This window comes from Sphaerodactylus townsendi, linkage group LG07, assembly GCF_021028975.2.
Source record: "Sphaerodactylus townsendi isolate TG3544 linkage group LG07, MPM_Stown_v2.3, whole genome shotgun sequence".
Classification (NCBI taxonomy): Eukaryota; Metazoa; Chordata; class Lepidosauria; order Squamata; family Sphaerodactylidae; genus Sphaerodactylus; species Sphaerodactylus townsendi.
This window is the reverse complement of record NC_059431.1, coordinates 68,072,285-68,088,020: the sequence shown is the minus strand read 5'-3', so window position 1 is coordinate 68,088,020 and position 15,736 is coordinate 68,072,285. Positions and strand designations below refer to the sequence as shown.

The 15,736-nt window shown below is 39.4% G+C and overlaps 1 protein-coding gene across 7 annotated transcripts in view; it reads right to left on the bottom strand.

The window, feature by feature from the left end:
* Positions 1 to 532: 532 nt before the first annotated feature.
* Positions 533 to 15,736, bottom strand: part of CDC14B (cell division cycle 14B) — a 67,125-nt gene continuing 51,921 nt past the window's right edge. For 2 of the 7 annotated variants that reach the window (XM_048503669.1, XM_048503673.1), the window contains exons 13-15: positions 11,893 to 12,009; positions 8,806 to 8,862; positions 533 to 8,564 (exon numbers count right to left, since the gene is read on the bottom strand). In XM_048503669.1, coding sequence (XP_048359626.1) covers positions 8,525 to 8,564; positions 8,806 to 8,862; positions 11,893 to 12,009 — 214 coding nt within the window. In that variant the 3' untranslated portion in view covers positions 533 to 8,524. The remainder of the gene's footprint in view (positions 8,565 to 8,805; positions 8,863 to 11,892; positions 12,010 to 15,736) is intronic. The other 5 variants (XM_048503670.1, XM_048503674.1, XM_048503671.1 and 2 more) reach the window with 4 other exon arrangements.

The following is a 15,736-nucleotide window of genomic DNA, read 5'->3' as shown; positions in this document are numbered from 1 at the left end:
TTGCCTTCCTTGAAAGCTGAGGAACAGCAGGCAGGAAAGAGCTCTGCTGGATTAAAGTTGTAAGGACTTTTAACTGACTGAGGATAAAGACCTGTGTAGAGCAAGCGGGAGGGAGGCAGTATTCTAGTGTGTTACAGAGTGCATTCTCACTCTATCACTGAAATTTTACTTTCTTTCCTGGCCTAAGGCCTTGGGGAATTCAGCATCTGCAGTTAGTTTAAAAACTTACGAACTGGCTTCATCTGTGTTGGCTAGCCACCAAACTCACAGAAATCAGATTCCTTACAGAAATCAGATTCTATACTATGTGGGTCCAGGATGTTTGGTCAGTTAGACCCATTAACTGTCACTGTGTAGATTAGTGCCACACCACAAGTGAGAACAGTTTCGGTGTACTGTGCTGATCACAGAACTTTCAGAAGCAGAACTCCACTACTTCACAGCTAAACCTAAACAGAGCAGATCACACAGAGGAATGGCTTCACCTCATGTTTTTGTTATTAACTTTGTAGAATAGGATAGAGGACATGAATAGGACAAAAGACACAATGGTTTAATATACAAATGAGTTCATTAAAAGGTGTTTGTTTCCAGATTTGTGTTTTGTTGATCTTTAGGTTACATTTGAAGGATAGCTATAGGAGTGACATTCGGTAAATGAGGATTTTTTTAATTATTAAAGATGCAGTACAAGGATAGAACTTAACACACATTAAGTGATGATTTGTTCCAGCCACTACTTATATGCCAAAAAAATGGGTGCATGTCGTATGATACATTTTTGGTTAGTTGGATAATTTGTATTTGGGGAGTATATAGTCATCTTAAACGCTGAAAGTACATGGTCCAAGTAGCCTGCAAAAATTGTCAAGAGAATTTGTCTAAAATTATGAAAATAGGATCTGGAAATTATATACCTACTGATACAATTTTCTCTGAGGGCATGCTGCTTGCTGTATGGATATAAAGAAAGGGATACTTTAAGACTGGCTAATTGAAATTCATCTAGCTAGCATCATGTTCCTAAACAATCACAATATGGCTGCTAAAAGAGGCCAACTACAAAATGTCAGGAGTGAGAGTATGCTGAACTATAGTAGTAATTCTTTAATATTTTAAGCAAAAGGTATGCTTCGGGGAGATGCCTTTTAAAATGGCCATACTGTTCAAAATATTTTCTTGCACATATATAGCTTGTCTTCAGTCACATAGTGAAGATCTTTATGCTGTAGCATTTTTTAAAAAAAAAATCTGCACAACTGATCAACCCCTACTGGGCAAAAAAAACCTCTGCCATCCTTTCCACTATCTATAAAGACATGATTAGCATCTATTGAAAAAAAAATCAGGTAGGAGATGGTGATAGACCTGAGATCCCAAAATGCTGCTGTTGGTCAGAATAGGTAACACTAAGTTAAGTAGATCATTGGTCTTAACTTGGAATAAGGCAGCTTTGTGCATTCATGTCCTTCTCTAGGTTATCTTTGCAGTGCAAAAGTAGAATTCGTTTTATTAAGTATATGCATCACTTTGCTGACTTTAGGCTTTCATATGCCTTGTGTTAATCTTCCAAGTGCCTTCTAATTCTTCTGTAAATATCAGAATAATTTATCCAGCTTATTTATTACCTGAAGATACTGTTTCATTTTACAGTACAGTTTGCCATTCATGAAGAGTAATTGCAAAACCAGATAAATTTCAATATTCTCTGTTCACTCCTCCTGTTGACACAGAGCTAAAACTAAAAGCTGACATATTTGCACAAAAATGTTGAGTGTTTTACTAAAATCACCTCATTCTATTTTTGAAATTGGGACTGAACTAGTGAGCTGTTATACCAAAACTGCAGACATTTTCTTAAGATTGCGTATTATTCATTGTTGTAAAGCCCCAAACAAATCAATTTCTGCATAAAATTTTATTTGTATACAGCTTTTTACAAGTCTATATATATATGTCTGTATATAATCAAATTACACTGATAGAATAAGAAATACCTATCTTCCATATAGTACCAAGTTACCCTTTAAAATACCTTCTGTAAAATAAACTTCCAGTCTGATTTTAAAAATTAGAATTTTTTTAAAAAGGCAAGCAGTATCAATTTTACTATATTTCTGAACAAATGGTCTGTACAAGAGTTTGAGGCAGAACATATAAAACTGCCCACTAAGGGCACATATTCGGCCTGTGCTTCACCATCTGCACTGATTACCAGTTGAGTTTCAGGTAATGTCCAAGGTTTTGATGTTAACCTTTAAGGCCTTGAGTGTCTGTTACTGTTGTATCTATGGGACTGCCTCTCTCTGTATCACCCCCCGAGAGCAATACACTCCGCTGCTAGCAACTTTCTGGTGTCCCCTGGGCCCAAGAGTGTCCTGCTAGCCTCAACCAGGACCAGAGTCATTTCCACTCTGTTGCTGTTGCAAGCCTCCCAGAGCCACCCCTCCATCCTTCCTCTTCTTCCCCTTACTGCTTCTAGTCACTAGTGTAATTTTGTATTGGGAAGAACAAGATGATTTTGATGGAACTCTAGGTACAGAGGCATACTGTGGGGGATGAAGGTGGGCATTCTCCCCAAGCACCATTCACCTGGGTTACATGGATGCATTTTGGATCTGTGCCCCCTCCCCACAGATCATAATCTCTCTTGTGCTATCTCCCCCACTAGTGCCCCACTGCAATTGCCTGCCAACCCACCCTCCTCTCCTCCAGTCTCCCTTGTGCACCTGTCTGCTGGCTCCAAGAGCCGATTCTCACCCCCAAGCCTTGACTGCAAGCTACTGTTGCTTACAATGCAGGTAAAGCAACTGACAGTCTGGGATCTTTTTCTCCACTGGCCTCCTTTCTTGTGCGCTCTTTCTCCCCAGCCCTGCTTGGCCGAGCTCTTTTGCTTCCTTCAAAGAGTGGGGAGGGGGAGATCTGACACCCTGAATGGAGTTGTTTAACTTTCAGAAGACCTGCTTGAATGTCTGAGCTGCTGGTTGATATTAACTTGGGGAAGGGGGGGGGGGAGAGAAGGCAAACAGAATAAACTTTCTCGAAAGACCCAGAAGGTCATGTGGGGGGCGAGGAGGATGAACAATTTTAATTCTTGCGCTGAGCATCATTTTCTGTGTGGGACTCCTTTTTAATCAGCATATGAAAAGGTTAAATGCCCTAAGGTGGTACCATCTGTAGGTATATAATATACATATTTTTAAAATTAATTATGGGCAGTATTAAGTCTGCACATGAATTGTTTGTATATGTAACATTGTTTTAAATCTGTCAGCTGCCCTGAGCCTGGTCTTGGACTAGGAAAGAGTTGGATAGCAAACCTAATTTTAAAAAAGAAAAGAATTGTGGGCTAGAAGTAAGCTCAATATTTTTTGCCTAATCTTCAAATGGCACAGCTGTGTTGGTCAGCAGAACAGGTGCATGAAACTATGTCAATGTGTATGTCAGAGGCACAACCTCAGAGCCATTAATTTAAACCTTGAAGAGGAATAATTGCAATAGAAATGGAAGCTGAACCCTTCTTTGGTTTACAAGGCAGGAAAATAGGATGGTGCATGTTGTGGATAGATACTCAGTCACTGTGGAATCCACTATTTTCTGCCCTGCTTAGATGCCTGTAGTACATAGTCTGAACTTTCAGAACTAGAATAACCAACCTTAAGCCAATCACATCCCTATATTTGAATAGCTGTTCTTCAACTGGTAGGTTGCAGAAGTAGTGTTACTGACATTTGATCTAATGGGAAGAGGCATGGTAGTTGACAAGAATAAAAAACTACACCATGCAATAGGTTAAAGTAAAATTCTATGTTATAGTGCATGGTTTAAACATAAACTCTAAATCTCAAAAGTATGAGCATTCTGTTAAAACAGCTATTCCCAGGCCCTTCTTAGGGACAACTTTCTCAGGTCAATGTTAAATTTGACATGGATGTAGCAAATTGGGAACTAGGGAAACTGAGGAAGCCAATTTGGCTTAGGTTATTTTGAATTGCAGGCTGTAAGGAAGCCCACTACTGTCAAAGCCCTGGCTCTCACCAGATAGGGTGTTCACCTCCTGAACATTTATGAAGATTGGCTGCTGTTCATAGCAGAGTATCTAAACAACTGACAAGTCATAGCAGGAGATCAGCATGAATTCACTGCTTGCTCAGCAATAAGCTACCAAAATAGCATTTATAGTTAGCTATAAAATTAAAATACTTCTAGTATTTGTTTTCAATATGCTATCCATTTTTAAATCAGTGCAACGCTTTTACACCATTTCTAATGTTGCACCATGTTGAATGGAATTGCTTTCTCACAGTAATTTACTGGCAAAGTACCCATTTACCAAAATGAATTTGAAAAAGGGAAATTAAATATATTGGTTATTACAAAATACAGATTCATAGAAGCAGATCTTTGGTAGCTTCTCCTAGCAGTCCATTGACTCTAGCCAAAGTGGGGAGAGCGGTCTCATGGACAAAATGCCATGGAGCACAAAGGGGAAGATGGATAGGAAGGTTAGGCCATTTTACTGAACTGCTGCTTCCCACACTGGTTTGGCCTGGGGTGTGTGTGTGCGTGTTACAAGAGATTTCTAGGAACATGCAGGAAAGAACCATCCCTGGTCAATTATGGTTTGTAAGGTCAGTCCGATAGTAGAGAAGAACATAATACATATGTACTTTGTTCCAATGCTTTTGTTGCTTTATAGAAATGGGTATGTTCTCCAACAGCACCACCTCCATTGTAAGCCTGCTGCTTGTCTGTCTAGACTGCCACTCTTCATTTGACACACTAGGTTCAACCCTGGGCAAGACAAAATGATATTCAAAATTTAGCAAGTGGCTTTGAATTTAGCACGTCAGCTTGGCAATTTAGAGAATTGGTGTAAGAAAAGCTGTCTGGCTGTTCACATTCATATTTCACACTACAGTATTAATAACCTATCTGGTGTTTGGCCCTACTACAGTCCTAAATTATTTAGACATATCTTTTGGAAACACCCAGTATATACAGCTTTAGTTATGGCCATATAAGTGACCTGTTTAAGAGGACATTACTAGAACTGAATTGCTGACCTTTCAGCTGAGCCTAAATATACTAAGGAATGTCCAGGTAGATCTCAGTGCCTTCCTATAACAATAGGAAGCAGTATGTGTGCCTTAAAAGCAACCTACACCATTTTGTTCTCCAGTGATCAGAGCAGGACAATGTTAATGCTTCTGACCTTGGTGTGTAATTTGAAACAAAGCAACTGTTTGAACTCCTGATTATCACATATGCTGATGAGTGACATCCTAGCCTACATTTATTCCATCTACTATGGGAAAAGGGGTGTTTACATAAAAACTATGCTAACAGTGAAGTTCTGTAAATTTAAAACTTTTCCATAGATTTTAATCTCACACAGATGAATGTGATTAAAGAAATAATGGATGTACATTAAAACTATAAATTTATGAAAGCTTATTTCTACGGTAGCTGTTTTCTGAGATTTTGGGGGGTTTTATTGTTGCACTTTTCCAAATGAGAGGTGACATTCAACAAAAATATTCAGAATTATACGTGTCACCCATAAATTGTGGATGATATGTCCTTAGTAAACAGTTAAACATGCTTGGATTTCAAAATGGGAGCCCTACTTTCTACTTGAGTAGCCAGATGTACACTTTTCTTTATAGTGGTCATTTTCCTTTTAGCCTAAACAACAATTTAAGTTATTTACTAATTAGATTTTGAAATCCTATGCTCACTTCCCTGTGACTAAACCCAAATGAGTAAATTGTGACTGAATTCTGAGTAAACATGAATAGGACTCCACCTGAAGCATGTGAAAAGAAATCACAACTATTCAACTCCTGTAAAACAGGGTGGGTAACTAATGCAGAAATAGTAGCAGGAAAGAGCCACAAAATTTTGGAAAACCTTTCAGGTACTTTCTTTAAAGATTGAGTTTAAATCTCACACAAAATGAGCACTGCTTATTTTACAGGGCCCAGCTTTAAATGCAAATAAAGACACTGAGCCCTGTCAGTTAAGTTATTGTAAAATAAAAACTACAAGAACCAAAGATTTATGTTATGAATTCAACTAATATCCTTGAGCAGCTGTAGGTAATCCACTTTCCTATATGCCAGACCGCGGTGAGCTAAGGTGGTGGCAGTGTTGCTGGGGCTAGTGGGAAAGACATGGCTTTTATCCACCATCACATGTGTTGGCAGAAACACTTGACTTGCTGTCAGTGTGTCTGGTCAAGTTCAACCCTTATCTCTGTCTCCTGCTTCTTTTTGCCAGCACACCAACCTCTTTAACAGATGAGGTATACTTTTGGAACGTGAGCCAAAAAACCTGCTCTTTTAACCTGCTGGTTCCAACAAGAAACACATGTAGGTAGACGTACATATGTTAATCTTAGCCACTTGGGTTCTCCAGGAACATGCATGCAACATGCTCATTTCACATGTTTTATCCTGGAAAGAGTATAGAAGAAATTTAAATACATTTACTTGGAAATAAGGTTTGCCAACTAGCAAGCAGTATTTTATGAGCCTGTTTAGGAGAAAAGTGACAATGGTAGAGATACCTGTGAGACAGCTTGATGAGCAACCTGATTTCCTTGGTGATACTCAACTGTAAAATGATGTTGAATATGTTCACCTCCATAGCATGACAACAGCAAACCCTATAAGGCTGATCCATGTTTTGAATAGAAAGTGCACCTTGGGACATGTCCCAAAATCTTCGGCAACATGCAGAAATGCTCTAGACACTGTGGAAAGGATTGCAAGAGAAGCCTAGCAAACTCATTTCCTATCACTTACCTTATAAGGAAAGTCATTTCTGTGAGAGAATCTGCTAATTACCCTCCAGCAGTTCAGATGAAATTAATCTACATGTTCTAATTTTACTTTCTATTTATACTCCATATATACAGATTGGCTCTCTGTCCAATGTGTACATTACTATATTCAACTTCCTAAACAAAAACTATCTGAAGGACACAGGAAATAGAATGTATGTTCAAACCAAGAATAATAATGTTGGACAGTACTGAATGCAGATAAGGCAACAAAGTTGATGGGCCCCTGCTTGTGAACAAATAGCTCATTAGAAATAAGGGGTCTTTTCTAGATCACATATGAGCAGGCTGGCATTTTTTGTTTTTATACATAGTACAATATTTCTGAAAAGACAGTCCAGCTCTTAGAACTGCTGTGCGATGCTAAAATTTCAACTTTTCCCCCCATGCTAAAATAAGCAACTTGCTCAAATTGCCCGGGGGATATCAGTATGTTGAGGTTTTTTTTTCCATTGATCCTATAAGATTTAGATAGTTATAGGATAAAATTCAGAAATACAACTAGCTGATTAACTACTCAGACAACAGCAACCAAGTAAGAGCTTATATTGCCTTCTAGCTGTTGCAAATAATTTTTCTGTTGCTCTTCTAGGGTAGAAGTCGTACAGCTCCGGAGAACTGCATAATCCATCTCTTTGAGGTCAAGAAGATTACAGTTCTACTGTACCCTGCTAGAAAGAACACCATGCTTCTTTTTGCCTCCTTGAGGTAATGGGGTTGGTTCCCAGTTCATTTTATAGGCTGTACAGCAGCATCAGCAAGAATGGAGATTAAAGCACTATTGCATCCATCTCTTCCAGACTAATATTGAGAGCCATTGTTAGAATAAAAATTACAATGCCTATCTTATTTTTTCTCCCAGTCTTATGACGATAGATGCTACAAGTCCCTTTTATCCCTCTTTGTGTGTCAGGAAATTTATATCTATCTATGCTGTATCTCACTTCCTATTGCTAATTCCTTTACAATGATTTTCCTACCTACAACTGTATCTCTAATACCTGAATAAGATGGCAGTTCACCAGTGGCTTTAAAATGCAGAATTCATGCTTAATTCTTATTGATTTTGTGCTACGCAAAACTTCAGACAGTATTGGACCTTGGAAAAGCTGGAAAAGTGATGAAAATAAAGCACTCTTTGTGGACAGTTGACATTAACTACAGCTTGAAAAAGATCCTAAAAATAGGATCCTCCTACTTGGCAAAAAATCTCTTGAACAATGAGCAAAGATGGCATGTTAACTCAAATGTCCTTTCTATGTAGGTGCAGAAGAATTATAGTGCAGTGACAAGAGAAAGCTATTCAACAGTTCTGATACTCACCCCAATTCCCTTGTGGTAGACAGAAGCTAAGTGATTGCCTTCACATTTTGTACACATGCATCATACAGAAAGGTAAACTCCCTTGCTGAGAGGGGTCTTTAGATCAAAGGTTAAAATTTACAAGCCATTCTTTATCTTTACACTTGAGAATTCTTCTGACATAAACAGAGTTTTGGAGTAATCAGAGTTCTTTCCATAAGTCTTCTTCAAAAAGCTTAGACATTTCCATCTGATTGTTAAAATAGACCACTGTTTTCTTTTTGTTATTGTTGTTTAAAAAGTCTTCCTTTGATTTTTAATTGACAGCAATATTCACCCTTTCCCTCCCTCTGCTTCCTCTTCCATTCGAATTGCTTAACGCAACACTGTTCTGGTTCTTGGGAAAGGAACACTGCTGAAAAGATAAAATACGTTTATATATTATGTCAGAACTGTCAAAACACAATAATTCAGGCAATACTATGAATTCAAACTAAGCAAGAAAACCAAGAAATGGTTGGCATCCTCCCCCCAAAAGGATGGTAAATAATGCAACTTCAGCAGTAAAAAAAGCAAAGAGTGGTCACCCAGATGAGAAATATTAAAAGAAAAAAGCATATTTGGTATGAAAAGAAAAAGCAGTGGAATCAAAGTACCATAAGCGCATTTGTTGTAAAGCATCCCTTTTCCTTCTTTCCCTCTGAGGCATCATACTGTGGGGAGGAGGGGTAGAAAGGTAAAGAAAAATAGTTTTAAGATTTATACTTGAAGCTGTGATTTTATTCAGCTTCCAGTTTATCCAGACAGCCAAATGAAGCTGACAGCGGCAAAAGGCGACAGAGAGTTTATATTTTTAAATGTCTTACCATTTTAAAAAACACTGTTTTTTAATTTTGTTTAAAAAGAAACATTACTCCTAAAATGTCAGACGTGTGCCTTACTACCTACTATTTAATCAACAGGACAGCACTTACTGTGTATTTACTCCCATTCACCAAGTGTCTTTTAAATCCAGTCTCTCTCCACTCATCGTCTCAATATATTATCTTGTTCCCTAAACCGCTAACTGTAGCACCAAGGCATGAGTCTTTCATTTGAAGTATGGGATTTCCGGCCATTTTCAAGAGAAAGAAGGAGGGGTTACTTAAGCACTCTTGAAAAGCATCTCTCAAGAACTAACGGCTCCATTGGAAGGGGGTGGGTGTATCACCGCTTGGATGTGGTGCAGCCTCATGCCAGCATCTCTGCACTCTCCGCCAGTGTAAGGGGCACCCCTGCTGGTGGAGATGGCAATGATGTCAGTGTCCAACCGCTCCTCAGCTCCACAGTGGCGAAAGCCAGAAATGGTTGTGACTGTGGATCTATGCTGGCATCTCATCAGGTATCAGTGCAGAGGAGGGCGGGCTAGGGCATTCCACCTCAGCTTTGCAGATAGGCATCCCGTGGCCTGTGGCTTGGAGGTACACCACTTTTTTAGGTGGCATAACTCCATTTAGTCCTATGGAGAGATTTCTGTTTCATTTTCCCTGCCTCCCCATGCCACCAGAAAGCCCTCTGTAGGTGATGGGACAATGTGGCAACAACACCGTCCCCGGCAGCCTTGGGCTGTGGATTGGGCTGTAAAGGTCTCATTTTCAGAAGCATCTGAAATATGATACACTGACACAAATATGAGGGCTGGTCTATGCATTATGGTCACTGTTTGAGAAGCATCTCTTTGAGGTGTAAATAAAGTAGCTGACACACAGATTGCTCATAGTGCAGATAGAACTTCCTACCAATTATTCGGTGTCTGGCAATAGCATGAGACTTTCTCTGCCAAATGGGAGTCTCTTTCATTAGAACTGTTGTGTGATGTTACCTGGGCAACAATTGTGAACAGAAAGCTGTACTAGAATTCCTAATATTAAATTATCCAGTTAGAAATATTTTCTACCATGTATAAGGTAGAACATCCCGTTTTATTTCAGTAAATGAGTGAACTGTGAAACTGCTGGAAATTTTGATAAAGAATTTTGAAAAGACAAAACTTTTTTTAAAAAAGAGTATACACAAGACCAACTGACATCATAAGAACATAAGAACATAAGAAAGAGCCTTGCTGCATCAGACCAGAGTCCATCTAGTCCAGCACTCTGCTACTTGCAGTGGCCCACAAGGTGCCTTTGGGAGCTCACATGCAGGAGGTGAAAGCAATGGCCTTCTGCTGCTGCTGTTCCCGAGCACCTGGTCTGCTAAGGCATTTGCAACCTCAGATCAAGAAGGATCAAGATTGGTAGCCAGAGATCGACTTTTCCTCCATAAATCTGTCCAAGCCCTTTTTAAAGCTATCCAGGTTAGTGGCCATCACCACCTCCTGTGGCAGCATATTCGAAACACCAATCACAAGTTGAGTGAAGAAGTGTTTCCTTTTATTAGTCCTAATTCTTCCCTCCAGCATTTTCAATGTATGCCCCCTGGTTCTAGTATTGTAAGAGAGAAAAATTTCTCTCTGTCAATATTTTCTATCCCATGCATAATTTTATAGACTTCAGTCATATCCCCCCTCAAATGTCTCCTCTCCAAACTAAAGAGTCCCAAACGCTGCAGCCTGTCCTCATAAGGAAGGTGCTCCAGTCCCTCAATCATCCTTGTTGCCCTTCACTGCACTTTTTCTATCTCTTCGATATCCTTTTTGAGATGTGGCGACCAGAACTGAACACAGTACTCCAAGTGTGGTCACACCACTGCTTTATATAAGGGCATAACAATCTTTGCAGTTTTATTCTCAATTCCTTTCCTAATTATCCCCAGCATAGAGTTTGCCTTTTTCACAGCTGCCATGCATTGAGTTGACATTCCCATGGAACTATCAACTAAGACGCCCAAATCCCTTTCCTGGTCTGTGACTGATATCACTGACAAACAGCAATTAATTCTATGTAGAAAAAATTACTTCAACAATTTCTTGATTTAGCCTCATAGTTAGTGTCACATAAAGTAGATTCTGGTGAACACATGATAGGGAAAAAAAATCAACTCTATGAATAGCTAGACAAGGATAATGAAGTGCAGAATAGGACAGATACAGAATCTCACTTGACAGTTCCAGAAAGTGGCTAGCTAAACCTCTGTCAAGGGTTTGCTCAAACTTCAGTTTCAAAAAGCCAGACATCCAATATCAATTTTCCAAGCACATATTTCAAAGTGCTCAATCAATTCACACACACTCTTCTATGTATGAATGCAGATATATGTTTTTTACATGGCAGACATAACCAATCATTGCCTGCCTCCAAATAAAACAATGGCCAACCTGTTGATTCTTTATCATACTCCTCTATTATTTTTTATGAATAGATACTGAACTGAAATAACATTGTTTCCTCTTCAGTTTTGTTCCATCTCTGAATCAGAAAAAGATCTTGCCCCCCCTTAAAAATTATCTTAATTGCCCTTTGTTCTTGAAGTGTCCTCAACTTTTTAATATTTTATATAAAACACCAAGGCTGCAACTGTAAGTGCACTTTCTCAGCAGAAAGTCACACTGAATAACATGGAACTTACTTCCAAATAAACCTGCTTAGGATTACTCCTAAAGTTTGTCAGAACTTCTGATATATGTTCACAATAGACAGTCTTCAATTATGAAGACTCAATGCTTCCACACAGTCTAGCTATGAAACAAGGAAATACTTTGGTTTATCAGTGGGAATTAAAAAAAAAAGACGTTTGGCCCATCTTGACAGGATAGCAAATCTCACCTTTTAAAACTGTTTTTTCTTGCAGTAGACCTGGTAGTTCTTTTAGAAAAGCCTGCATTGCCAGAAATGCTAGGTTCAGAGTGTTTATTTTTCTGAACACTGGATTGAAGAATTACTCTGAAAAGAGTAGGAGAGAGAAGTTATATAAAATGAATGAAAACTGAAAGTATGTAACACACAATGAGAAGACCAACATGGCATGGTTTTCTACAAATATCTGAAAAAAATAGATTTTGTGGATAAATATGATTTCTGTTTTGCAACTGGGTGAGAATAGTCTTGCTACAGTAAGATCTCCTACTCTTCTCTTCTGAGAGAAATAAAAGGTTTTGTAAAAAATGGAAAACCAGGAGTCTCCATGAGGCACAGACCTCACATTCTTTAAGGAAATCTGGATGATGAACTTGTTACCATACCGCCCTGGCATAGTGGGCGGAAGTGCTTACTCAAAGATATCTCTGCCCACGTGCCAACCTAAAGAGTGATGCTGGTGCTGTCGAGATGGGGAGCCCATTCTCTGACAATAGCCAGGTCCATCTACAAGAATTGTTTTCCGATTCTTATGGTCTCAGCTTGCTTGCCGTATCAGCACATTTTCAGCTGCACCGCCAAGGAAGAATGTGTCCTCAACACGATACAGTAGCCCAGCTGAATGGATACTCATTTCCAGCCACAAGAAGACTCCTGATGTCATTGCCTCCCCTGATTATGTTAACCCAGATACTCCCTTCTGTAACTAACTTCTTCTGACCATCTTACAATACACTCTACTGTTTCTCAAACAAGCCATCCAGACACCTCCCAGAGGTTGTCCTAACATCCCCCAAAGGTTGTCCTGACACCCCCAGAGATAGTTCTTCACCCTATAAATATCCTACTTTCCAAAGAGCTAATCGCTCAGTGCCACTGACACCTTTCCATCTTTGAGCAGCAGGCGTAGGAGGTTAAGAGCTTGTGTATCTAATCTGGAGGAACCAGGTTTGATTCCCAACTGTGCCGCCTGAGCTGTGGAAGTTTATCTGGGGAATTCAGATTAGCCTGTACACTCCCACACATGCCAGCTGGGTGACCTTGGGCTAGTCACAGCTTCTCGGAGCGCTCTCAGCCCCACCTACCTCACAGGGTGTTTGTTGTGAGGGGGGAAGGGCAAGGAGATTGTAAGCCCCTTTGAGTCTCCTGCAGGAGAGAAAGGGGGAATATAAATCCAAACTCTTCTTCTTCTTCTTCTTCTTTGTCACTGTGTCCAATGCATTGCCCCGGAACTAAACGCTGGTTGTTTGGCTCTGAACCCTTGATCTTCATGTCGCAATCAGGTCGTATTACCCATAAATCCCATATCCCTTTATATTACAAATCTATTTTCCAACCTATCTATATCTTAGGAACTCTGTATGCGAGTTTGCTGCATTGAACCATGTGATTGTAAACCCCTTATCCCTACAATAAAGATTGTCAAATTTGCGTTATGTCCTTCTCTGTGGATTTTCTTCCGAAAGCTGATCTTCATATACACAGGTCCTAAAGATGCTTTACCCAGCCTCTTGCAACACTAAGAAGAAGTCTGCTCTAAGATAATATTCCCCACTATATTGTGAGACAGTGTCTCCACATTTCAAACTCCTCAGTTTAAGAGGTCAGATGCAAGAAATGCAGACAAAGGTATTTGCTAACCAGAGTTTCTAACAAATTAGATTTGGATATTAGATACACCAAAGAGCAAACTAAATGCCCAGACCAAAAGGACCAGATCTGCTACATTACAGAATATTATTAAGTTTGATAACAAATAAGTGCTTTTGAAAATAAGGCATTGTCTAATATGCTTAACCTATTCTATTCTCCCATTTTACTTTCGAGATGATACTCAGTAGTGAAAAAGAGGAGTTCTGTTGAGAAAACTTTACCAAATAAATCTTTTTCCTTCCTCATCCACTAAGATTTGCCTTGAAGGCCTGCATAAGTTCGGATTGAGCAAGTATTAAAGTCTTCTTTCCTACGGCTGACAGTAGTGGCTGTGCCTGGATACAGCTGCTCAATCTTTTCCTCTCACTAATTAAAAAGTCTGAAAATATGTTAAGTAAGGGACAATGAACAGAGAGCTCTTGGTATTTTCGACCCATTGCCTAGGGTTTTTAAAACATGTAGCATATTTTACAGATTTTGGGGATATGTTTAAACAAGGGCTTACCTGCCACAGGGACATGTAGGGTGACATGTCCCCAGGCACCATTCATTTGATCATTGGGGGTGCAAAATAGCACCCCCACATGATCAAGCTGTTGTCAAGGAGCTGCACATGTCCCTCTGGCAGGTAGGCGGCCTCCAATGGAGGGGTGGGGGCAGGCTGGCAGCAGCCAGCACTGGGCCGGGAGCCTGCCACAGGCTCATCAAGGGTGGCCGGCATACTCCCGGCCTGGTACTGGCTGCTGCTGTCCCCCCCATCGGAGGCCGGGGGCACAAAAATAAGGTTGCCCGGCGTGACATTTTCTTCTGGTATGCCTCTGTGTTTAAACTGATTTCTCATATTAACTATTTTTGATGCATAGAAAAGCAGTCTCTGAATTTATAAATTGCATATTTAAAAGTCAATTGAGCAACAATATTTCAGTAAAGCAATGTCTTAGAGTTTAACACAGCTTTCCTTTTCAAAGGAATCCTGACCCAGTCATGGGAGCTAGGAAAGCACTAACAGATGTTAAACCACCTGGTTTAACAATAGTGTTTCGCCCCTCAGCCACTCTTGTTAAAGTGCACTTTTTACAACTTAGAATGTACTGTAAAATGGTAGCAAAACTGTCTTTCAACACAATTGACGCCCTCATTCTGTAAAATGCATTTCTATCGACTGTGTCACCCTATTGTGCTGTTGTGCAAAGCTGATCATTGCTGTAAATTTTAAAAAAGGAAAAATATTATCAATATCACCCCCACAACTGATGTAAGTATTCCACCTACATTAAATTACTTTCATATATGATAATATAGCTGATTTGAGCCATGAAGAAAGGTGAGATATTTCATTCCACCTGTTCTCATAGCTCAAGACCATGAACAATATAGTACTCTCCAGAAGTAAGACTTAGAATAAAGCAATAGGCTGAAAATTTAAGACATATATTACGCTTAAGAAAAGCTCTGTTTTATTGACTATGTTTCAAAGATAGAATATGAATTATTGAACTTGTAAGAGTGAGGAGAGTTCATAGACACATTCACAACATTTACAGCAAGATGTTAAACAAGAACTGCTCAACACAGCACAAGATCTCACAGAGAAAGTGGAAAATGTGAAATATTCCAAAGAATCACTAGGGGGCGTACAGTCTTATTCACTCCAAATATTACCTTATAAAATGTGTTCTACCACTATCCTAAATCAAAGACAGAAAGATCTAACCTCAGACTGATACATATTTTAGATAAAAGTCTAGAACAACAGTAGCAACGCCAAAAACAAATTTTGCAATGATCTCAGTGCAAAGATTCTTTCACCTAAAGCCCAGTCTTATGCACACTTCCTTAGAAGAAAATCCTACTGGTCTGATATGCCTTATTCATAGATAAATATAGATGGCAACCCAAAGTGTCTGACTTCTGCCTAAGCACACTAGCCACTGGTCTTCATATGCACAATCTGCAGTTTTCTACAATGTAAGCAATATGGGTAAGGCAAGTGTTCAAAGAACTGAAACTCCAACATCCTCAGACACTACATAACATAAAGCAAGACCAGACATACATTCAACAGTACTGCCATAAACTGTGTTAAAACTGTATCTCAACAAGCACACAGAAAAGGATCCAGCATAAGCACGCACCTTTGTTTAAATGTTTGGCATTTTTC